The 25,995-nt window shown below is 43.4% G+C and overlaps 1 protein-coding gene and 1 long non-coding RNA gene across 3 annotated transcripts; one reads left to right on the forward strand and one right to left on the reverse strand.

Annotated features, from left to right (window-relative positions):
• Positions 1-1,258: 1,258 nt before the first annotated feature.
• LOC142743066 (uncharacterized) lies at positions 1,259-18,020 on the reverse strand. 2 transcript variants are annotated; one of them, XR_012881489.1, is made up of 3 exons: positions 17,864-18,020; positions 2,043-2,205; positions 1,259-1,601 (listed from the first exon to the last, which is right to left on the reverse strand). It is a non-coding gene; the product is annotated as an uncharacterized LOC142743066 (long non-coding RNA). The 2 variants fall into 2 exon arrangements; XR_012881490.1 differs by lacking the exon at positions 17,864-18,020 and adding an exon at positions 10,059-10,151.
• GPN2 (GPN-loop GTPase 2) lies at positions 17,867-24,935 on the forward strand. The gene is made up of 5 exons (XM_075853452.1): positions 17,867-18,360; positions 18,747-18,903; positions 21,143-21,303; positions 22,462-22,589; positions 23,327-24,935. The coding sequence occupies exons 1-5, from the start codon at positions 17,938-17,940 to the stop codon at positions 23,397-23,399; spliced, it is 942 nt and encodes a 313-aa protein (XP_075709567.1). The 5' UTR covers positions 17,867-17,937; the 3' UTR covers positions 23,400-24,935.
• Positions 24,936-25,995: the final 1,060 nt, after the last annotated feature.

The following is a 25,995-nucleotide window of genomic DNA, read 5'->3' on the forward strand; positions in this document are numbered from 1 at the left end:
TCGCGCAGCCGCCATCATTATGACACTCCGTTTGGATGTTTGTAAACAGAAAAGCACGTGGTGCTTTTCTGTTTTCATTCATCCTTTTGACAGCTGTTGCGCGAATCACGCTGTTCGCACGGAAGTGCTTCAGTGCGACATGCGTGGTTTTCACGCACCCATTGACTTCAATGGGTGCGTGATGCGCGAAAAACGCCCAAAGAACGGACATGTCGTGACCTTTTTTCAGCGGACTCACGCTGAGTAAAAATCACGGACATGTCTGCACGGCCCCATAGACTAATATAGGTTTGTGCAACGCGCGTGAGAATCACGCGCGTTGCATGGACGTATTTCCCGTTCGTCTGAATAAGGCCTCAGTGTTACTGAAAATAGACGAATATGAGTTTCATACAAATGAACTATTTCTCATTTTCCACTACATTTCAATGGAGGTCTTACAAAAATCAATGGAAATGGTGCATGTCTCAACATATTGCATGAAATATTGCACCCTTAATATAAATATAACCCTCCGAGTTTGCTGCAGCACACACAATGCATTTCTGTGGAATGACCACAACCTTCTTAACATAGCAATTTCCTGCTGACTGTAAATAAGTCCCTGTGACTCTGAATACGTGGATTTGATCACAGCATTAAAATGAATAAACAGGTGAATTGAAGAGACATGGTACATTTAAAATCGAACTGCAACACGATGAGTCCGCTTAGTGTTCCTGTCATTCCAGATGAATCTTCAGAATATGTCGTCGTGCGTGTGTACTTCAGTAATTTACATTATTCCTCACCATAATGTCACCCGCATAATGTATTTCAGTAGATTCCCCCTCTGCAGGATGTATAACCAATTATCAGTTTCATGAGCACTACCTGCTATGTCCGGCCGCATTCATGAGCAATGCACCCTTTTCCCCAGCCTGCAATTCTGTGCCTACTTCTAATGAAGTGGCAAAGGGTCCTGATCAGTGTCCTTGTGTGAGCTCCCCATGTTCTCCCAACCGCTGTACTGTGATCAATCGTCTGCTCCTTTCTGAGACATTTTTAGGACATTACCAAGAAATCCGATTTCTAATGTCATTGAAGGACACTGCACCATGGGTCTAGGCCCTTACCACTAGAAGGCTGACACTAGGTAGGAAAAGAGTGTTGGCTCCACCCAGGCAGGCCAAATCCTTCCCAGACACTGGACTATTCAGTATTGGCTTAGTGTCTGTAGGACTGCACTTATTTTTATTAATTTCTTTTATTTCCCTTTGTATTTTTCAGTTGATTGTAAGCCTGGATTGCCAGCCTAGCCTACCCCCTGCGGGTGCCAGGAAACAGGTATTCCTCTGCGCTTCCTCCACCGCCGGTCACCTAACCATTTATTTTTCCTCCGCAGGTGGCAAACTGGTAACCCCACTGTATGTGAGAGGTTACCGAAGATTTCTCCATCTTGCCTGTGGCTACTTTTTTCTCCAGGGGGCTAGTTTTCCTCACAGATGTGGTTACCTTTCCATCTGACACTTGTCTAGTCCTTCTCTCCTTTTCTCTGTTAACAACATGTCTTCCTCTTACCAGCCCCTCGTGGCGGTGGTAATGCACTATTCTTGCAGTCACTGCAATAAAACATTCCCCTGTTACCAGTCTACCTTGCTATGCTCCCAGTGCCTGAAACCCAGAACCACCCAGGACAATGGACCCTCCAAGTATGTGGTTCCCCTTACCGGGAAAAGTCCTTTTTCCAGGCCATAAGGGACCTTTTCCAGATTCTCCCAGACCATGGCTGAGTCCCTGGAACGCCTGCCATCCCAAATAGTGGCCCAGATCAATGCTTCCCTAGAGTCTCCCTTAGAGGGACCGCATTCTACTCCTTGTGGTCGATCTCATTCACTTTGCTGCTACTGTAAATGCTGCTGAATTTCCGCACAGAATTCCGTTGCGGAAATTCCGCGACGTTTACGAAGTGTGGGAACCCAGCCTGACTCCTTTTCCCCACCCTCTGGTAATGCTTTAAAGGGAACCTGTCATCAGCATTTCACCTATTGAACTCTACTCACCCTTCGCTGGCAGCTATTCATCCCCTCTCCTAAACTCCTCCTCCGCCCGTAAATAATGGTCTGTAAACATTTCGGGCATTTTATGGTGATAATCCGTCAGTCTCATTCTTTCCTCTTCTTATGCCTGCTGGAGTTTCGTATGTGCTGGGCGGGAGGCGAGGAGCTGTCAATCAAAAGTAAGGAGGCGGGGTTAACTCAGATAGGCTTGAGGAATAAAGATATGACTGACTGAATATATGACTCTTATGCTCATTAGCATATGGCGTGGGATCTAAAAAAAACGGAATACTAAAGGTACAGAGCCTACGTAGAAGATAATTATAGGTTAAATAAAAAAGATTTTTCACCCACTACCACCAGGTGTTGCAAAATACCGGTTTAACCCCTTACAGTCCAAGCCATTTTTTTATTTTTATTTTAAAAACTCGTTTTTCGCTCCTTGTCTTCTATGAGCCATAACTTTTTATTTTTTTTCCCCGTTAATAGAGTGGTGTGAAGGCTTGTTTTTTTGCAGGAGGAGTTATAATTTCTATTGGCACCATTTAAAGTACCATATAACGTGCTGAGAAACTGAAAAAAAATTCTATGTGCGGTGAAATTGGAAAAAACTGTTTCCTCCATTTTTTGGGGGGTTTCGTTTTTATGTCTTTCGCCGTGCGGTAAACACGACAAATTTTACTTTACTCTTCTGGTCAATACGATCACGGCGATACCAGATTTATATAGGTTTTTTTAATGTTTTACTCCTTTTACAAAAAAAAAACAATTTGTTAGAAAACAAAAATAATGTGTTTTTTCCATATTCTGAAAGCCATAACTCTTATTTTTTCATCGATTGAGCGCCTATTTTTTGCGGCACGAGCTGTGGTTTTTATTGGTACCGGTTTTTAGTACATATGACTTTATGATCACTTTTTTTTTCCACCGCAAAGTTGCCCAAAAATCAGCGATTCTGGCGTTTTATATATATATATTTTTTTACGGCGTTCACCGTGTGCATTAAATAATGCTTTATTGTAATAGTTCGGACTTTTACGGACGCACCGATACCAATTTTGTTTATTTTTTACATTACTTCAGGAGAAAAATTGGCTTTTTTTTTAAAAAAAAATATTCACTACTAAAAACTTTATTTGGCTTTTGTTTTTTACACAATCTATTAGTCCCCCTAGGGGACTGGAACCAGCGATCGTTGGATCGCTGGTACAATACACTGCAATACTAATGTATTGCAGTGTATAGTAGTACTTTCCGGCTTCTGTTAAGCCCTGCCTGTGGCAGAGGCATAGTGAAGGAAGTCCTGGGGGCCTTAATTAGACCTCTGGGCTGGCATGACAACCATCAGCACGCCACGATTGCGTTGTGGGGGCGACGATGAGCTGTCAGAGGGGGCCGCCCCCTCACTATAGCGTCTCAGATGCTGCGGTTGTGATTTACAGCAGAATTTAATGGGTTAAAAGACCAGGAACAGCGCGATCGCTGTTCCTGGTCATTAGTGCCGGTTGTCAGCTGAACCCGCAACGTATGGAGCGCACTCAGCACGTGAACGTGCTCTATTCTTCTACCCCTGCACCTTGACGCGCACTTACATCAAGGTGCGTTATGGGTTAATAGATGAAATGCTGGTGACAGGTTCCTTTTAAGACACTGACCTTTAATGAAAACATTTATTTTTTTGTACTCACTGTAAAATCCTTTTTCTCTTTTTTATTTTTTGGGTGACACAGATTCCGTTCCCTTTTTTTTTTGCGGGTCAAGTTGTAGTTTTAAATGTCCCATATAATAAATTGAAAAGCTTTTAAAAATGTTTTTAACAGCATTTCCGAAATTTTTTTATTTTTTTTTAATGTTTTTACAGCGTTCACCATGTGATAAAAATGACATGTTAACTTTTTTATTCTGCGGGTCAGTATGAATACAGCCTTACCAAAGTTATACCAAACGTTTTATTTTTTTTAATAACACTATTTAAAAAAAATACTAATAAATTGAGCTGTTTTTTTTTTAACATGCTTTATGTGGTGAGTTGTAGTTTTTATTTGTACCGTTTTGTGGTGCCAAACTTTTTAAGAATGCCCATTTTTTTGGGGGGAGGCAAAATGACCAAAAAAAAACAGTAATTTAATTTAATTTTTTTTAAACCGCTTTTATCGTGCAGGAGAAGTAATGTGATATTTGCATGGTTCAGATGTTTGATGTGACAGGTTAACTTTAATGATGACAGAATATAGGTAGATCCGGCTAATAATAAAACCATGTAGGAGATATCAAACACTTCGGCAATCCAAAGCTCTCGATCACGCAAACTGCAAAATGTCTGTGAAGATCTAATCAAAGGTACCATGCGGTTGCTCTATATGCCATATATACACGGTTATATACAGTATTGCCATTATGTGGAATATGACCGTGCACAACTCTGAGTAGTACAACATTCATACCAAATTAGTCACTCTATATCTATTATTAACCTGTCGGCATAGTAACCTAAGAATGACACCATACAATACTGAGAACTGCAATCTAAAATCGAAATCCAAGTGATGCTATGGCACATGCACTGACCAATACCGAAGTGTCTATTTACTTAAAGTGTAGCTAAACATTTGACAAACTTCTGACATGTCATAGTGACATGTCAGAAGTTTGGATTGGTGGGGTCCGAGCACTGAGACCACCACCAATCGCTAGAACAAAGCAGATGAAGAGTTCGTGTGAGCGCGCAGCCGCTTCGTGTCTGTTCGGCTTTTTCCGGAAATAAATGTATCAGTGTACGGACTCAATACAAAGTCTATGAGCCCGTACTCCGATACATCGGCTTTCCGGGAAAAGCCAAACAGACACGAAGCGGCTGAGCGCTCACACGAACACTTCATCTGCTTCGTTCTAGCGATTGGTAGGGGTCTCAGTGCTCGGACCCCCACCAATCCAAACTTCTGACATGTCAAACGTTTAGCTACACTTTAAATGTTCTTTTGTACTGGCATAATGCTGGGTGGTCCGCCAGTATGGAATTTTAGTAAATTGTAATATGTACCAGTTAAAGAGTATATGGCACAGCTAATGAGCTACGCCAGGTTGTGCGGAAATCTTTAGTAAATAAGGCTCTGTTCACACCACGTTTGGTATGTATGTCCAACGTATGCCACAATCCCCTTTTCCCCTCATGGTTCAGTACCAGGATACGGTGATCTGATGCAACATTTTGCTATATGTTTCACATATTAACCCCTTAGTGACCACCAATACGCCTTTTTACGTCGGTCACTAAGGGGCCTTAGGCTAGGCTGACGCCTTTTCACATCAGCCTAGTCTAAGTCCTGCACGGGTCTCCCGTGCAGGCAGGAGCCGGGGCTCTGCTGTCTGATGACAGCTGAGCTCCTGCTCCAACGCCCGCGATCGAAGTTTACTTCGATCGCGGCCATTTAACCCGTTAAATGCCGCCGTCAATAGCGACCGCGGCATTTAACTTTGTTTACAAAGGGAGTGAGCTCCCTCTGTCAACCATCGGCGGCCCGCGAATGCAATCGCGGGTCTCTGATGGGGTGTCATGGCAGCCGGGGGCTTGATAAAAGCCCCCAGGTCTGCCCTGGACATATGCCTGTTAGGACGCGCCGGAGGCATGTCCTAACAGATTGCCTGTCAGATTTACACTGATTTACGAAGTATACCAGAGCATTATAGCAGCGATCTGAAGATTGCACAGTAAAGTCCCCTAGTGGGACTAATAAAATAAGTAATCAAAGTGAAATAAAGATTATTAATAAAAAGTACAGTAAAAAAATAAATGAAACCATTTTTTTCCATAAAAATTGGTTTTATTTAGTAAAAGTGTAAAAAAAAAAAAAGTACACATATGTGGTATCGCCGCGACCGTAATGACTCCATTAATAAAGTTAATATGTCATTTAAACCGCAAGGTGAACACCGTAAAAAAAAAACGCAAAAAAACATGGCGAAATTGCAATTTTTTTCCATTGCCCCCCAAAAAAGTCATAATAAAAATGAATCAATAAGTCCCATGCACCCCAAAACAATACCATTCAAAACTACGTCTTGTCCCGCAGAAAACAAGCCCAAAAAATCACTAGATTGATGGAAAAATAAAAAAATTACTGCTCTTGGAAAGCGACGATGCAAAAACAAATAATTTTAGTTCAAAAGTGTTTTTATTGTGCAAAAGTCGTAAAACATAAAAAACCTCTACATATGTGGTATCGCCGTAATCGTACCGACCCATAGAATAAAGATAACATGTTATTTACGCCGCACAGTGAACGGCGTAAATTTAAAAACGCATAGAACAATGGCGGAATTTCATTTTTTTTTTATAATCCCCCCATAAAAGGTTAATAAAAGTTAATATAAAAATTATATGTACCCAAAAATGGTGCTATTAAAAAGCACAACTAATCCCGCAAAAAACAAGTCCTCATACAGCTATGTAGACAAAAAAATAAAAACGTTATAGCTCTTTGAATGCGACTATAGAAAAACAAATAAAATAGCTTGGTCATTAGGGCCTAAAATGGGCTGGTCACTAAGGGGTTAAACGCTTATTGAGGGGTCTAGGTGAGTGAGTAGGGGTTTCTATTGTTTACCACTTATCAGGGTGGCCCCCCTCCCAGTGATTCTTGTATAGCATTTCTATGCTGATTTTAAATGTTTTTAGCATTTTTGTGGTGTATTAAATTTAAATAAATATATTTTGGTTACTAATACAGCTACTTTATGATATTATTATTTTTTTTGCCTCATATACATACACATTCGGTGTTTTGAGTTTTCACAACGTATGCCACATAGTTGATATATATTTATTGCACATTTAAAACAGTTAAATTTTTTGCGAGATGCTCTTTTATTGGAAAGCGCAGTCGACTGCATGCTCTTTTCCCGAGACTTCTGGAACATCTGTAAGTGTCAGAAAAAGTGGCAGCGGCGGCTGCTTGATAAATATAGGGCCTATGGACTGCAGATGTCCACAAGAGTTTCTGAGTAGCTCCAGACTAGATCTTCATACAGATGTAGATAAGTTTAGGTTTCATTAGAAATATCTGTGGTCCTATTAAGCAAATTGTGCCAACATGACAAATTCAGATCTGCTGCATCTGTATGTACAAATGGGTTTATACCAGATGAAGCTCTAATATATGTATACACCTACAAATTAAGGTTAGTTTTACTCGAGCTTAATACCATCTGACTGTTGTGCTTGTATTATGGCCACACGACTAATCTAATGGCCCGAACTAACAGCTTCATAGATCCCGATGATGTTGTTAGTTCACGTTATTAGACGTGATCGGGCTGGGACTTGCATTAACCCCTTCCCTCTTTGGCTACTTTTGACCTTCAGGACAGAGCCTCATTTTTTAAATCTGACATGTTTCACTTTATGTGGTGATAACTTCAGAATGCTTTTACCTATCCAAGCGATTCTGAGATTTTCTCGTGACACATTGGACTTTATGTTACTGGCAAAATTTGCTCGATATATTCAGTATTTAATTGTGAAAAACACCAAAATGTAGAAAAAAATTGCAAAAACCCCCGATAAGTCACCCCATTATAAAAAAAACGTCACCCCTCAAAGTATTCAAAACAGCATTTAGAAAGTTTCTTAACCTTTTAGACGTTTCACAGGAATTAAAGCAAATTAGAGGTGAAATGTTCAAATTTCATTTTTTGCAGAAATTCATTTTTAATCAATTTTTTTTTTTTTTGTAACAGAAAGTTTTACCAGAGAAATCCAACTCGATATCTATTGCCCAGATTCTGCAGTTTTTAGAAATATCCCACATGTGGCCCTAGTGTACTAGTGGACTGAAGCACGGACCTCAGAAGCAAAGGAGCACCTAGAGGATTTTGGGGACTCCTTTTTTTTAGAAAATATTTTAGGCTAAGTGACCCCATTTTGGAAACCACACCCCTTGAGGAAATTATCTAGGGGTATAGTGAGCCTTTTGACCCCGCAGGTTTTTTGCAGAAATTATTGGAAGTAGGCCATGAAAATCTACATTCTTTTAAAGAAAATGTAGGTTTAGCTAATTTTTTCTCAGGAGAAAAAGCACTGCACCATTTGTAAAGCAATTTTCCAGAGTAAAACAATACCCCACGTGTGGTCATAAACGGCTGTTTGGACACACGGCAAGGCTTAGAAGGGAAGGAGCGCTATTTGGCTTTTGGAGCTCAAATTTAGCAGGAATGGTTTGCGGAGGCCATGTCACATTTACAAAGCCCCTGAGGGACCAAAACTGTGAAAATGCCAAAAAAGTTACTCCATTTAGGAATCCATCTAGTGGTGTAGTGAGCATTTTGACACCACAGGGGTTTCATAGATTTTATTAGAATTGGGCAGTGAAGATAAAAAAAACCCATTTTTTTCCAATAGGACTTAGATTTAGCTAAAAAAAAATCATTTTCTCAACAAATAAAGGAAAAAAAGAACCCAAACATTTGTAAAGCAACCTCTCTGGAATACGGAAATATCCCATATGTGGTCATAAACAGCTGTTTCGGCAAATGGCAAGGATCAGAATGGAAGGAGCGGCATTTGGCTTTTGGAGCACAGATTTTGCTGGATTGGTTTCTCTGCACCATGTCACTTTTGCAAAGATCCTAAGGTACCAGTACAGTGGAAACTACCCAAAAGGGACTCCATTCACGAAACTACACCCCTTGAAGAATTCATCTAGGGGTGTAGTGAGCATTTTGACCCCACAGATTTTATTAGAATTGGGCAGTGAAAATAAACAAAATCCCTTTTCTTCAATAAGACGAAGTTTTAACTCAAAATTTTTCATTTTCTCAACAAATAAAGGAAAAAAAAGAATCCCAACACTTCTAAATCAATTTTTCCCGAGTACAGCAATACCCCACATGTGGTCATAAGCTGCTTTTTTGGCACAGAGTAGGGCTCAGAAGGGAAGGAGCGCCATTTGCTTTTGTATTACAGATTTTGCTGGATTGGTTTCTGGGTGGTATGTCGCATTTGCAAAGTCCCTGTGGGACCAAAACAGTGGTATTTTTTTTTTTTTTTTAACGCCATTCACTGCGCGGGATAAATAACATAATAGTTTTATAGTTCAGTTCGTTATGGTCACAGCGATACCAAATATGTATGGCTATATTATTTTTTTCAATAATGACTTGATAAGGGAAAAAGGGCGATTGTGTTTTTTTTTTTATTACTTCAAACTTTTATTGTATTTTTTACGACTTTTATTTTTCTTTTTTTCCACTTTTCTTTATTCCCACTAGGGGACTTGAAGCTCCAACTATTTGTTTGATGTTCTAATACATTGCACTACCTATGTAGTGCAATGTATTAGAACTGTCAGTTGTTCACTGACAGCAAGACGATCAGGCTCCGCCTCCGGATGGGGCCTAATTTGCTTCCGTAATGGCAGACAGGAAGCCATTGTTAGGCAAGCTGCCGATTTGCTACAAACCACTAAGATGCAGCAATCGCATTGGATCGCTGCATCGAAGGGGTTAATGGCTAGCTCCGGTCCCCGCCGATACAGCGGGGTGTCCGCTGTAACATACAGCAGACACCCACTGCTGATGACGCCGAGCCGGGCATAGGAGGCTTCCGTTGTTGCCAGACCAGGAGGTAGGTATTAGGCCTCCGGTTGCCATTGTGGTTACTGGCAACCCAGCGATCATTTTTCTGGGGTGCCGGTTGCTAAAAACTCCTCACATGCTGCGATCTCTATTGAATGCAGCATCTGAGGGGTTCATCGGCCCGGATCGGAGGCTAGCTCCGGTCCTGGCCGTAACATCAGGGTGCCAGCTGTAACATACAGTTGGCCTCCGGCGGTGATGGTGCGGGCTCAGCTCCTGAGCTAGATCCATCTCCTTCACGTACAGTTACGTGGGAATGCGTTAAAACACCAGTTCCCATCACATAACTGTACGTGATTTTGCGGAAAGGAGTTAAAGGGGCTATTACATTTTATTTTTTTACTAATGGCTGCAAATGTCCTGAAATAATAAAAAAATTATTATTACTTTCCGGCTACTTCCACCAGCGATTCAGCGCTAATGCTCCAGCGGTCATTCCGATGTTTGTTTACATGCAGGCAGCATAGGACCGCTGCTTAGTCATGTTGTAATCCTGGCATGAATGCTTAGCGATAGGCGCTATGCTGCCAAGAATATGACACATCACCTCTGAGTCCTCCGATTGGCTGCAGCGGTCACATGCTGCCTGTAAGTAAACAAATAGCGGGAGCACTGCTGAAGCATTAGCGCTGGATAGCCGGGGAAAAGTATAAATGTGTAATGATTCTTATTTTTTTTTACTTCAGGACATTTGCAGCCATTAGTATTTTTTTTTTTAAACAACCTGAGTAACCCCTTCCTGATGTATGACGTATTCTTATGTCATCGCCGGGTAGGGGAAGTATGGAGTGGGCTCAGCTGTATGATATGGCCGACACTTTACTGTAACGAACGGGATCACACTTGGGAGCGATCCCGCTCGTTTAACCCTTTAGATGCCACAGTAAATAGCGACCGTGGAATTTAAAGTGTTAGAAAGAGGGGAGCGACACCTTTGGGCAGCCCATTGGCACACCTGCGACGCGATTGCGGGGTGCCGATGGTTGTTATGGCAGCCTGGGGACATAATGAAGGCCCCCAGGTCTGCCATCTCTGTGCTCCTATTAAGACCTGATAGAGGCAGGTCTTAATAGAAGCCCGTCAGAGAGGCGATATACTGCAATACATTAGTATATATTGTAAGCGATCGCTGGTTCAAGTCCCCTAGGGGGACTAAATCATTAAAAAAAAGTCTAAATCAGTTACATAAATGTGTTTTTTATGTACAAACAAAATATATTAAAAGTAAAAAAAAAAAACACGCACGGTAAACAACGTAAAAAAAAAAAGTAAGATGCTAGAATCACTGTTTTTTGGACACTTCATCTCCCACAAAAAAATGAAATAAAAAGTGATCAAAAACTTGCATGTACCCCAAAATAGTACCAATAGTAACTACAGCATGTTCCGCAAAAAATATGCCCTCATACTGCTCAATCGGTGGAATAATAGAAAGTTAATGCTCTCCGAATTTGGCGACACAAAGTAATTTTTTTTTCGTGTAAAAGTAGTAAAATATAGAAAAAAATACATATAAATTTGGTATTGTCGTAATCTTATTAATCTACAGAATAAAGTTAACATGTTGTTTTAGTTGCAGAGTGAACGCCGTAAAAACGAATTCGCAAAAAAACAATGGAGGAATCGCTGTTTTTTTTATTTCGTTTTTTTCATTTTCTACCCCACAAAGATTTGTTTTCCAATTTCTTAATACATTATATGGTACAATAAATGGTGCCATTAAAAACTACAACTCGTCCCGCAAAAATCAAGCATTAATAGGGCTATATTTATGGAAAAATAAAAAAGTTATGGCTTTTGGAATGTGGGGGAGGAAAAAAATAAAATCTGAAAAATGGCTGTGGCGGGAAGGTGTCATGTGGGGACCGAAAAGTATTAGCAGTGTACTCCAGTATGTGAGTACACTCACTAATATACATTGTAGTCCCCGTCACGCTAGTTATGAAATTTGAATACATTTTTATAGCGGTGGCAGGGGACCGAAAGTCTACTTGCACATTCTTCCTTCATGATGTCACGACTCTTCGTCATATGACCGGCTCCACTCTACTCTATGTACAGCAGTGGTACAGCGATTACAGAGTACAGCGGGGCCGGTCACATAATGAAGAGTCGTGTCGTCATGAAGGAAGACTGCCACTAGACTTCCAGTCCCCCGCCAGCGCTATAAAAATCGATTCAAATCTCAGAATCCATGTGACAGTGGACCAGAATGTATATTAGAGAGTGTACTCACACAGGGGAGTAGCTAGGGCGTCCCAGGCGCAACTGGGAGAGAAGTTAGTGGAGCGCCGTGCCGGGCACAGATAATTAAATACTCCTCTTGGAGCGGAACCCCCTCTGACGTCACTATCCATATATGGACAGTGACGTCAGGGTCTCCTCCTCCTCCAGGAGAGGAATCATACCTCCCAACTGTCCCGGATGGCCTTGGGCATGTCCCGCAGTCAACCTTATCTGCGTCCTCAGGACGCAGATACAGTTGAACCTAATGCTGAAGCAAGGAACATGGGTACTGTGGGCACTATCTATGTGGGCACTGGCAATAGGGGCATCTAAGGGGGCATTAAACTATGGGGGCATATAAGGCGGCATTATAATGTATGGGGGCATTATACTGTATGGGGAAGCTATACGGGCATTATACTTTATTGGGCAGCTGTGGGGCATTATGCTGTATCGTGGCAGCTAAGGGAACATTATACTGTATGGGGGCAGCTATAGGGGTATTACACTGTATGGGGCAGCTGTGGGGGAATTCTACTGTATGTGGGCAGCTGAGGGCATTATGCTGTATGAAGGCAGCTATGGGGCATACTGTATGGGGCATTATACTGTATGGGGCAGCTATAGGGGCATTATGCTGTATGGGGGGGCATTTGTGTGAGAATTATACTTTATGGGGGCATTCTACTAATGGCAGCTATGAGGGCATTATACTGTGTTGCTATGCACGCCCCATCGGTTGTCCCTCTTTGTGGTACTTGACAGTTGGGCGGTATGGAGGAATCCCCAGCCAAAGCGTTACCGACGCACTTCCCGGGGATTCAGCTCCTGGAGAATCTCCTGGTGTCACTTTCCATATATGGAGAGAGACATCATGGGCACCTCTAGGGAGCTCCAAAGGCGCTATGAATAAGGAAGGGGGGTGTAGTGCTATTTATAGGAGGGTGTTGTGTGGCACTAATTACCGGGGGGCTGGCAGTACCTACAAGGGGGGGGGGCGTTTGTGGCACTATCCACAGGGGGAGGTGTGTAGCACTATCTACAAGGGGAGGTGTGTGGCACTATCTACAGGGGGCTGTGTGTAGCACTATCTACAGGGGGCTGTGTATGGCACTATCTACAAGGAGAGGTGTGTGGCACTATTTACAAGGGGAGGTGTGTGGTACTATTTACAAGGGGAGTTGTGTGGCACTATTTACAAGGGGAGTTGTGTGGCACTATTTACAAGGGGAGGTGTGTGGCACTATCTACAAGGGGAGGTGTGTGGCACTATCTACAAAGGGAGGTTTGTGGCACTATCTACAAGGGGAGGCGTATGGCACTATTTACAAGGGGAGGCGTGTGGCACTATCTACATGGGGAGGTGTGTGGCACTATTTACAAGGGGTGGTGTGTGGCACTATTTACAAGGAGAGGTGTGTGGCACTATCTACAGAGGAGGTGTGTGGCACTATCTACAAGAGGAGGCTGTTCATTATGTCACCAGTCTCATTAGCCTCAGTTACACAATCTGTTTTAGTCCGGCACTGACCTCTATTTATTTTCTTCTAATTTCTTGTTATGTTAACTCCCTTACACTGGCGTAGCTATAGGGGTCGCAGCGGTCGCAATTGCGACCAGGCCCCGAAGCCAGGGGGGCCCACGGCCCCCGCACCACATCAATAAAAAGTTACTATAGTAACTCGGGCCGCGGGCCCCTGTTACTATAATAACATACTTTACTTACCTTCCTGGTTCCGGATCGCAGCGGAGGTCCTGACGTCAAGCGCTGTGCGCAGCGCATGACGTCACAGCGCTATGCGCCGCGCACAGCATCGAGACGACAGAACTCCCGTCGCGGCCTAGGAGGAAGGTAAGGTTAGCCCTGACTGGCGGGGTCCGACTCCCGGGACCCGCCAATCAGCTGTTTTGAAGGGGTCGCAGCACTCGTACGAGAGCTGCTCCCCTTCATTCCTGTCACTTCATTCCGGTCACACTGTGAATCCGTGTCGGCGATTCACAGTGTGAGCAAGTAGTGAAATGAAGGGGAAGCAGCTCTCGTACGAGTGCTGCGGCCCCTTCAAAACAGCTGATTTGCGGGTCCCGGGCAACACATCAGCTATTGATGGCCTATCCTGTGGATAGGCCATCAATGTTTAGGGACTGCACAACCCCTAAGCCTACGATGTATCAGGCTTAGGGGGCCCATGAGTCAGGATCACAGATTGTGTGATCCTGTCTGCTGGGCCCTGTATCTAAGCCAATCACATGGTAGGCTTAGATACATGGCCCATGTGTGATCCTGTCTGCTGGGCCCTGTATCTAAGCCAATCACATGGTAGGCTTAGATACATGGCACATGTGTGATCCTGTCTGCTGGGCCCTGTATCTAAGCCAATCACATGGTAGGCTTAGAAACATGGCACATGTGTGATCCTGTCTGGGGGCCCTGTATATAAGCCTACCACACTGTAGGCTTAGATACATGGCCCATGCGTGATCCTGTCTGCTGGGCCCTGTATCTAAGCCAATCACATGGTAGGCTTAGATACATGGCCCATGCGTGATCCTGTCTACTGGGCCCTGTATCTAAGCCTACCACACTGTAGGTTTAGATACAGGGCCCCAGCACACAGTAATCTTATACTGTATAAGATTACTGTCTGCTGGACCTTGTATCTAAGCCTACGTTGTGGTAGGCTTAGATACAGGGTCCCACAGACAGTATCACACATGGGCCCTGTATCTAAGCCTAACACATGCGTTACTAATCATTTTTTGTGTGTTTTCTTACAGGTTCGGTCGTTGGACTACGGCGGATTCCAGGACTACTTCGATGACAGTTTTTTTTTTATTATCAATAAAATGGTTAATGTGGGCTGTGTGGGTTTTTTTATAATTTCAATAAAATATTTTTTCTATGTCTTTGTGGTTTTTTTTTAAACGATATTACTACCGCCTTAGTAATGGCCGCCGGCTGATTGACGACGTCCATTGCTAAGGCGGGCGTTAGTGTTAGCCGGTGCAGAGGCGAACACTAACCCCCTTTATTACCCCGGTACCCACCACCACCAGGGGTGCTGGGAAGAGCCGGGTACGATCCAGTACCTGACCATCTGTAGTGATGGTTGGCCACTGGGGTGGCCGCAGGCTGGTATTATCAGGAGGGGAAAGGCCAAAAACAGTGGCCCTTCCCACCCTGGTGATGCTAGGCTGCTGCTGCTGCTGCTGCTTTATTGTATCTGGCTGGTTATGAAAAATGGGGGGGACCCCACGTCATTTAAAAAAAAAAAAAATTGGAAAGAACGATGTGGGGCCCCCCCCAATTTTCATAACCAGCCAGATGCAACACAGCAGCAGGCAGCATTACAAGGGTGGGAAGGGCCACTGTTTTTGGCCTTCCCTAGCCTAATACTACCTGCCTGCGGCCACTCCGGTGCCTGCCCGTCACTACAGATGGTCGGGTACTGGTTCGTACCCGGCTCTTCCCAGTACTCCTGGTGGGTACCGGGGTAATAATGGGGGTTAGTGTTAGCCTCTGCACCTGCTAATATTAAGCCCGCCTTAGTAATGGAGGTGGTCAATCAGCCAGCGGCCATTACTAAGGCGGTGATAAAGTTTAAAAAGATACAAGCACATAGAAAAAATATTTTATTGAAATAAAAAAACAACCCTCATTAACCATTTTATTGAGAATAAAAAAAAACGCCGTCATTGAAGTCCTCGAATCCGAAGTCCAACAACCGAACCTGTAAAAAAAACACAAAGGGTATGTTCACACGGCCAAATTTCAGACGTATACGAGGCGTATTATGCCTCGTTTTACGTCTGAAAATATGGCTACAATACGTCGGCAAACATCTGCCCATTCATTTGAATGGGTTTGCCGACGTACTGTGCAGACGACCTGTTATTTACGCGTCGTCGTTTGACAGCTGTCAAACGACGACTCGTAAAAATACAGCCTCGTCAAAAGAAGTGCAGGACACTTCTTTCAGACGTTTTTGGAGCTGTTTTCTCATAGACTCCAATGAAAACAGCTCCAAAAACGAGTTGGTAAAAAAATGAGTTGGTAAAAATGCGAGTTGGTAAAAAAACGTCTGAAAAGCAGGGTCTGTTTTCCCTTGAAAACAGCTCTGGATTTTCAGACGTTTTGGTTGACTACGTGTGAACATACCCAAACACACAAAAATAATCAGTAACACATAAAGAAGCAAAATTATTATTCTTACCTATCCTGGGTCCAGCGCTGGAGCCGCAATGTCAGCGAGCTGGGCCCTGTATCTAATCCAATCATGTGTGATACTGTCTGCTGAGCTGTGTATCTAATCCAATCATGTGTGATACTGTCTGCTGGGCCCTGTATCTAATCGTATCTTGTGTGATACTGTCTGCTGGGCCCTATATCTAATCCGATCATGTGTGATACTGTCTGCTGAGCCACTGTATCTAATCCTATCATGTGTGATACTGCCTTCTGAGCCACTGTATCTAATCCTATCATGTGTGATACTGTCTGCTGAGCCACTGTATCTAATCCTATCATGTGTGATACTGCCTTCTGAGCCACTGTATCTAATCCTATCATGTGTGGTACTGTCTGCTGAGCCACTGTATCTAATCCTAGCATGTGTGATACTGTCTGCTGGGCCACTGTATCTAATCCTATCATGTGTGATACTGCCTTCTGAGCCACTGTATCTAATCCTATCATGTGTGATACTGTCTGCTGAGCCACTGTATCTAATCCTATCCATAGTTTATAGGGTCGTAGTGCTATAGATATGCTATGCTGTCTCATATACACACTTTTTTTTGGGCGGACACATCTGTATTGGGGCTATTTCCCTGACATTTTAAGCCCTGAGGGTATGTTCACACGGCAGCGTCTGTTACGGCTGAAATTACGGTGCTGTTTTCAGGAGAAAACAGCACCGTAATTTCAGCCGTAATGGCATGTGCAGGTGTCTTTCGCTGAGTCCATTACGGACGTAATTGGAGCTGTTTTTCTATGGAGTCCATGGAAAACGGCTCCATTTACGTCTGAAGAAGTGACAGGCACTTCTTTGACGCGGGCGTCTTTTTTACGCGCCGCCTTTTGACAGCGGCGTGTAAAAAAAAAATTACCGTCGGCACAGAACATCGTAAGACCCATTCAAATGAATGGGCAGATGTTTGCCAACGCTTTTGAGCCGCATTTTCGGACGTAATTCAATGCTAAAACGCCCGAATTACGTCCGTAAATAGGGTGTGTGAACCCAGCCTTAGTGACGCCCCGGCTGCTAGTGCTGCATTGTTGGGTCACTTAGGAGACCCAGCGATGCTGCGGACCGTCGGCCATGAGAAGTTTGCGGGGTGGGGGCCAGTAATAATTTTTGCATCGGGGCCCATGAGCCTTTAGCTACGCCCCTGCTCCCTTATATAACTATATCGCTTGTAAAACGTATAAATGGTTTTATGCTCGAGTTACATAACAAAAAGGTGAAAAACATGACACCTCATTGATTCGTAGTGAAAGCAAACATGGCGAGGGGGAAGGGAATATCGGGAAAGAGGTTGAAGCTGAATTGTTGCCCCGGGTGCTGGAGAACCTGTAGTCACGTACTGCAGTGAGTACACTGCTAATCATTTTTGGTCCCCACATCACCCCTTTAAGCTTGTGAGAAACTGGACTAGAGCCTCGTTCATATACTTATGTATTTGATCAGTATTTCTCATCAATCTTTTTTTTTAAATCCAGTAGTGGATCCTAAAGTAAAGTAAAAAATAAAAAAATATATATATATTTTTTTTTAAATCCACTCCTGATTTTGGCTTAAAAAACGGATCCAAAACCCGGACCAATTACGCAAGTGTGAATAATTGCACATCACTCGGCTCCTGTGCGGCACCTACTCTCCCTCATATGATAAACTGGTGGATGTGACGGCGAAGTACTTGATGCTCGGCTTTTCAATCAGCCCGCTACTAGAAAATCATGAACTAACGTCATTTGTCAGTCTACTCCAGGTGACGTCATCAATGTTCGCCGCCTAGGAAGTAGTTTCCACAAACCGGCGACATGGAGATGGCGAGCGGCGGCTCTAAGCGGCCGCTTCTTGGCTTTGGTCAGGTGGTGATTGGCCCCCCCGGTTCCGGAAAGACCACCTATGTCCGTGCCATGCATGCCTTTCTCACCCGCATGGGCCGCCGTGCTTCCATCATTAATCTGGACCCTGCCGGGGAAGACGAGCCCGGGGCAGCGGTCACATTACGGGATCTGCTGGCTCTCACAGAGGTGATGTCGGAGCTACATCTGGGACCTAACGGTGCTCTGCTGTACTGTATGGAGTATTTACACGGGAACCTGGACTGGCTACGGGATCAGCTGCTAAGTCTCCGGGGGACATACCTGCTGTTTGACTGCCCTGGACAAGTGGAGCTGTACACCCACCACCCTGCTCTGCCCAATATCCTACAGCAGCTGCAGAGCTGGGGACTGAGGGTGAGGACCCCACGTCAGGGAGCAGGAACCGTGCAGATCATTTAGGACCAGGATAGACATGTAAACGAACCCACAGTGGGCAACACCATAGCATTCAGTAATGTGGATGGACTCCAGCAGTCATGCCAATTTCCCCTGTCACCAGGATTACCCAACTGAAGGCCTGGCATATGGATATGTTTCATCCAGTGCCATCCATCAATGGCAATATTAAATAAGGTTTCCATGGGTCTAAAGCTGAATGACTATTACACTACCCCATGTCCTTTTAGGTCTTAATGGCTTTTAATTTCTAACCTGTAATATAAAAGATGAGAGGATGTTTTATAAGTGCATGCGGGTCGGGGTTGAGATGTTCACTAATATTTCTGCTTTCCCCCTTCTAGTTATGTGCTGTGCATCTTGTGGATTCCCATTATTGCACAGATCCGGCCAAGTTCATCTCCGTCCTATGTACGTCCCTGAGCACAATGCTTCACATAGAACTGCCTCACATCAACATCCTCTCTAAGGTGGACCTCATGGAGCAGTATGGTCGGCTGGGTGAGTGCGGAGGCTGGTTAGTCCGGACTAAACCATATTCAAGAGAGGGGTTTGGTGTCACCCAAGTGAAAGTATCAGACCACTATGGCCATGGAAGTGTATTTGAGTTAATGGAACCTTTTCCAAGGTTGTAAATAAATGTCACAGTTTGGAAATAGACCGCAATCACAAAGATTTAAAAAAATATCACAAATTTGGGACTGATTTAGAATTTTTTTTTCCATATCTGCACCATTTCTATATTCAGGAGATGTAAGTTATATTGAGGACAGAGCTGTCAGGATGTCGATTTTTAACCTATTTATCTCTTAAGAGATCACCGCTCACTGCCATTTGCATTACTGTTAATGACTCCCATCACAGGACTGTGGCATAACAGGATCTGTATTGTAAGGGCAGTTGTTCCTGAAGTGAGCAAACCATGAAACATTTAGGCTTTATTCAGACGAACGGGAAAAACGTCCGTGCAATGCGCGTGATTTGCACGCGCATTGCACGGACCTATATTAGTCTATGGGGCTGTGCGGACATGTGCGTGATTTATACTCAGCGTGAGTCTGCTGAAAAAAAGTCACGACATGTCCGTTCTTTCGGCGTTTTTCGCCCATCACGCACCCATTGAAGTCAATGGGTGCGTGAAAACCACGCATGCCGCACGGAAGCACTTCCGTGCGAACTGCGTGATTCGCGCAAGAGCTGTCAAAAGGATGAATGAAAAGCACCACGTGCTTTTCTGTTTACAAACATCCAAACAGAGTGTCTTTGTGATGAGCGAACCCGGACAACCGAACCGAACTTCACCGGGTTCGGCCGAACTCGTTTTGACCGAACCCGGCAAAAAAAATTCCGGTACGCGACGTCAGGAGATAGTCACTGTCCAGGGTGCTGAAAGAGTTAAACTGTTTCAGCACCCTGGACAGGGACTTCCGATCCCAATATACATGAACATGTAAAAAAAAATGAAGTTCTGACTTACCCATAACTCCCGGCTTCTTCCTCCAGTCTGAACTCCCGCGATGACAATTCAGTCCAAGTGACAGCTCCAGCCAAGCACAGGCTGCAGCGGTCACATGGACTGCCGCGTCATCCAGGGAGGTGGGGCCAGATGTCAAGAAAGGCGCGTCACCAAGGACGCGTCACCAAGGCAACGGCCGGGAGGGAAGTTCTCGGTAAGTACGAACGTCTTTTTTTTTTTTTTTAACAGGTTGCTCGATATTGTGATCGGCATTCACTGTCGAGGGTGCTGAAAGAGTTACTGCCGATCAGTTAACTCTTTCAGCACCCTGGACAGTGACTGACTTCGACTTGCCTCATCTCTATGATGGCGGCTGCGCGAAAATCACGCAGCCGCGCATCATACACATATGACACACTGAGCTGTCAAGTGGTTTTTGCGCGCGCAAAACGCAGTGTTTTTGCGTCCGCAAAAACGCCACGTTCGTGTGAATCCAGCCTTAGGCTGTGTTTGCATTGGAGACTCCATTTGGAGTCCCTGTTGCAAATTTCTTCAGCTTGTCCTGCATAGAGAGACCATGACGGAAGCACTTATAAGTCAATGGGGTTCACCAGGCGCCGGTGGTATTGTATCTAGCGCCGCGCTGTGGCTTTTGCTGTAAACAGAAGCCTCGTCAGATGGAAACAGAGCCTAAATTATAGTTTTGTTCTATTATTTAATGCTTGTGTTTTCCCACAATCATAATTTATCACGAGCGCAATCTTCGGCAGCCTCATAGAAATGAATGGAGCGGTGACAGTATGCGCCGTACCACTCCATTCAAATGGGGCTCCCAGGAACAGCAAGGTAAGCCTGTTTTCGTGATTGGTGGCGGTCCCAGTTGTCGGACCCCAACCGATCAGATGTTTGTAACCTATCCTGTGGATAGGTGATAATTGTGAGAAAATCCCTTTAAGCCCAACCTGTTGTTTAGACTATCATTCTTAGTGTAACTAAACGTTCGACAAACTTCTGACGTGTGATAGTGACATGTCAGAAGTTTTGATAGGTGGTGGTCCAAGCACTGAGACCCCCACCAATCGCTAAAACAAAATGGCAGGAGCGTTTATGTTCGGCTTTTTCCGGAAAGCCGATGTATGGGCTCATAGACTTCAGTATGACGTGTCAGAAGTTTGTGTAACGTTTAGTTACCCTTTAACAAAAGGTTGGACACTTCTGGGTTTTTGGCAATGATGGTAGTCCCTGACTTGAAGTAAAAAATTGAACAATATTTTTCCTTTGCAGCTTTTAACATCGACTACTACACTGAGGTTATGGACCTTTCTTATTTGGTGGAACATTTAACCTCTGACCCATTTTTCCGGCGCCACCGAAGTCTTCATGAGAAATTGGCAGGGGTCATTCAGGATTATGGGCTCGTATCATTCATGCCACTTAGCGTCAAGGTCAGGAAAGACTGGAGAGAAGTTTTTTTTGTGTAGTAATTCATTGCAATCGTTTGGTGTATAGCAAACAGAACATTACAAGTTACTGTATATTTGTAGTACAGGTTAACTCCTTCGCGCACCACGACGTAATAGAACGTCCGTGTATGGAGGGGCTCACGTGCTGCACCTGGTCCATACGCTGCGGGTGTCAGCTGTGTATTACAATTGACACCCTGGACTAACGGCCAGGAACAGCGATCCCCACCAAATTTTTTTGCTTTTTACGGACCATGTGTAAATAAACGAAAAAAAACTTCTGACATGTCACAGTGACGTGTCAGAAGTTTTGATCGGTGAGGGTCCAAGCGCTGAGACCCCCACCTATCGCTAAAACGAATAAGCAGAAGCACGCCGCTTAGTTTCTGATTGTTTTTGCTCGGAAAGTTGAGCAATTGTTGTACGTGCTCAATAGAAAGTCTTAGCCCGTGCACTAATTGCTTGGCTTTCCGAGAAAAGCTGATCAGAACCTAAGCAACCTCTATGATAGAGGTCACCTTGTCGTGGCAGGTGGGCTCACACAATTTGATCAAAATGTGCACTAAGAACCTCACTATTGTAAGTAGATTCAGCAGCAATGCATATTTTATTTATTTATAGTGTTTAGGTGCCATTGTTGTTCGCAGAGTGCTGTCACAATTTTCTTGTGTACATTGTTTTGCACCTGCATACACGTTTTGTTTCATTTTGCTGGAATGTGCTGATCAAATTGTCTTGTCTCTTATGTTTAGCCTGTTACATACACCATACGTCACCCATAGTTAAAATATTCTGCCGTAGAAAAAGCGCAAACTGCACAAAAGTCGCAATTTGCGGGTAAAAAGTTTGACTTTTGTTCCAATTTCACTGCACTTCTCTAAAAAATGGGCAGAGTTTGGTGGAAGGAGTGGGGTTGCCCGTGGCCAAACAATTTTTATTATTTATGCCAAGTAGATTTGACTTTCTGGCGCACGGACGGCCAGAAATGCGCCTAATTAATTGGGACCTGTTTTAGATTAGTTCTCCTTGTAGTATACTCCAATATTAAGATAGATAGTTCACTCTGGAATAGTGGGAGCGTGGTATCTGTAATCTAGGTTACCATGTAAGGGTTTATCTTCTTGCTTTGTGTTTGCCTAGGATGAACAAAGTCTGAAGAGAGTCCTGGAAGCTGTGGACAAAGCCAGTGGCTTCTGCTTTGGGGAGGACAATGGATCACTTGGAAATCTCATGTCTGTAGCAGTGGGAGCAGATTTCCATTTCACATCGTATCCTTTTCTTACAAGTAAAAATGGCCGTAGACTTAACATTCCACCGGATATCAGAAAATAGAAGCATCAAATGCAGCCTGTGTTCTTTCTATAGCACAGCCGACTCAGAAGCCTTTGAATTTCAGTGATCCTTAATTTTATTATGTTATACACTGACCTGAAGAATCATAATATATATTTGGTAAAACCATCTACTACAATTAGATATTATTTTGTTAGTAGGCAGTGAGCTTTAGACATCTTCTGGAGAAGAAGAAGCCGCCATTGGTCATCACTCAACCACTCTATTTTATAAAAGAGTTAAATATCGACTTGTTTGACCCAACGGTTGTTATACACGTTCGCAAGTTGAGTCTCACAATTCTTCACCAATGATGGCTGGTGTAGATTCACAGGTGTGTCACGCACAGACAGCCGAAGAGGTCGCATCTTACTCCAGCTTGTTTCCTGTTAAGACTGGCATATGCAATGCCAGTCTTAATAAATTCCTACCAGTGTTCTCAAGTCCCCCTTAACAGGTTAAGTTTAAGATTGCCTTAGTATTTTACAGTTCATAGTTATTGTCACTGCATCAGGCATTACCACAGGTGTTCTCTCTATGGAGTTTCCTCAGATCATGACCTGTTTGGGTCTCTTGAAGACTAAAGCTGAGAAACGCTGCTTTAAATAAAATATCTGGCAGTCATGCACCTTAAAGAAAAACTTTGAGACTTAGGCCTTAACTTACATTGCAGAACACTGGCATTTCAGGAGAAATATGTTGAAGAAGAAAAAAGAACAGTGGAAGAAGAAGCTTTAGACTTGTGATTTGAAGCTTATATATTTGCAAATAACTCATCCCACACAAATATTATTGGAATGGAAAAAAAAAAAAAAATGTGCATCCAGTCTGCTTTAGGGTACGTTCAGACATGGCAGATTTGTCACAGAAATTTCATCTGAATGTGACCTTCAGAAATCTATGCACATGCTACAGGAACAACCCCAGCCACGTGTATGGAACTGATTTTCAGTCGCAGAAATTTTTGCAATAAATCTGCCACATGTGAACATTATTCACACTGCTGGCTATGTATACCATTTGACATAGTTTTTTTTAATAAAATTGTACATCAGTGTGATTGGTGCAACTTCCTAGATACGCTTTATTTTTTTATTTTTTTTACTTTTCAGATACAGCGGCTTTGTTATCCTGTATACAGAGCAGCTGCATCTAGCGCTGAAATCCTGTATCCGTCTGGTCCGTGGCACTGGCGGGATCGATCTGTTAACGATCCCATCTAAGTTCATAACAGGTGGACATTAAGGATTCAAGTGATACAGCTGCTCTGTATACAGAATACAAAGCAGCTGTATCTCAAAGTACAATTTAAAAAAAAAAAACCAAAAAACTGTATTTAGGAAGTTGCACCAAGCACACTGATGCAAAATTTTATTTAAAAAAAACAAACTGTCAAAGGTGTACGTAGCTTTTAAAGCTCAATGTGATAGTTGTATATTTAGCACGGATTCCCTTTATTTCCTCTGACTGGATTCAATCCCGTTTTTGACACTAAAGATACAGCTTTCACACAGAGATGCCATACAGCAGTGTTAAAAAAAAACAAAAACATGCTCTAAGGCCTCATGCACACGGCCGTGCCCGTAATCACGGCCCGCGATTGCGGGCACGGATGGCCGCAGGCCGCATTTTTAGGCCATGCTCCCATACAAAGTATGGGAGCGTGGGCCGTAACATACGAAAAGTAGGACATGCTCCATAACTCCCGGCACGGACACCTATCCATAGCAATACGGAAAGGTGTCCGCGCCCAATAGAACTAAACGTGTCTGTAATTGCGGACCATATTACGCGCCGCAATTATGGGGGATTTTTATGGTCGTGTGCATGGGGCCTCATATTGCAGCACAAGCCATTGGCAAGTATGACACTTTTTTGGTAGTAACACCACTGTGTTTGTTTGGTTTTTTTGCAGTAAATGCTCATATTGAGAAGCTGGACCAGCCTGTGCAAGGCGGTATTCATATATGAAGGTTTTGTTGCAGTTTTTTTTTTTTTTTAATTAAAAAAAACTTTCATATGTTAATACAGCCTTAGCAGCTTCTCAATGACTGCAATATCACAACGAACCACGTGTAACACATTCAGACCGTCTAGAGTTTTGTGTTGGCGTTTCTAGTATTGGACTCTGCAATGGATGTGTGGACGTTGGGATTGCAGATTCTGCTATGTTTTACACTCTGTTATGAATGCTCATTGATTCTCTGGATTGTTCAGAACAAGCCTTGGAGGTGTTTGTTGTAAATTATTTATTTTTTTGTATAAAGAAAAAATATATACTTCGGCATGTGAGGTTTTTTTCCCTCTTTAACAGTATAACTTTATAGTATTGTAATCAGCCACAGAAATTTCTTAACAGGTTCCCGACCGCTGGCCGTATTTATACGGCCAGCTGTCAGGGTCTCTAAAGTCCGGCGTATAGTATATATACGGCCGCACTTCAGAGACTGTGCACGCGGGATCGCGTGCACACAGCTCTATGCCCTGGCTGTTACTAACAGCCATGGGCACTGGGCAGAATGTCAGGGGTCAATCTTTTGGCCCCTGAACATGTGATCGCTGTGACAACCAATCACAGCGATCACATGCATTCCTGCTTATAAAACAGTGTGCACGCGATCGCGTGCACACAGCCCTGTGCCCACGCTGTTACCAACAGCTCTGGGCACTGGGCAGAGTATCAGGGACCAATCTGATGGTCCCTGAACATGTGGTCGCTGTGAAAACCTATCACAGCGACCACATTTGTTTTATTTTGACTTTTCTGGCAGTAAATCTCCTGCCTCTTTTCTTCTCCTCAAACATTGTTTCAGTTTGAGGAGAAGAAGAGACTCGGGAGAATTGCTGCCAGAAGATTACAGTTAGTTACAAAAAAATACAGTTACACTCTAAAACATTCTCTGTATAGATAGATTTCTATCTATCTATACAATCTATCTATCCATCTATCTTTTTTTCTATCTATCTACCTTTCTTTCTTTTATTCTATTAGAATAGGCAGGTAGGGAGTATATAATTATATATATATATCCACATATATATAATATATATAGCAATAGCGGTTTATTTTTTTGTTAGCGGTAGTGTAGATATATATAGCAGTTAGTTTGTGTGTTTTATAAAAAAAAAAAAAAATAATTTGTTTAGTTAGTGTTAATGTTAGTTACGTTATGGCGAGGAAGTTGTTTAGCGCCGAGGAGGCATACGCCATGCTGTGGTCTGAGTCGGAGACCGCATCAGAGATGGCGTCCGAGATGGAACCTGTTTTAGGTAGTGACGATGACAGCGTCACTTCAGGTTCATCTTCAGGGGACGTTGTCCCTGATGCAGTTGAAACTACAG

This window comes from Rhinoderma darwinii, chromosome 2 (genome assembly GCF_050947455.1).
Source record: "Rhinoderma darwinii isolate aRhiDar2 chromosome 2, aRhiDar2.hap1, whole genome shotgun sequence".
Taxonomy (NCBI): domain Eukaryota; kingdom Metazoa; phylum Chordata; class Amphibia; order Anura; family Rhinodermatidae; genus Rhinoderma; species Rhinoderma darwinii.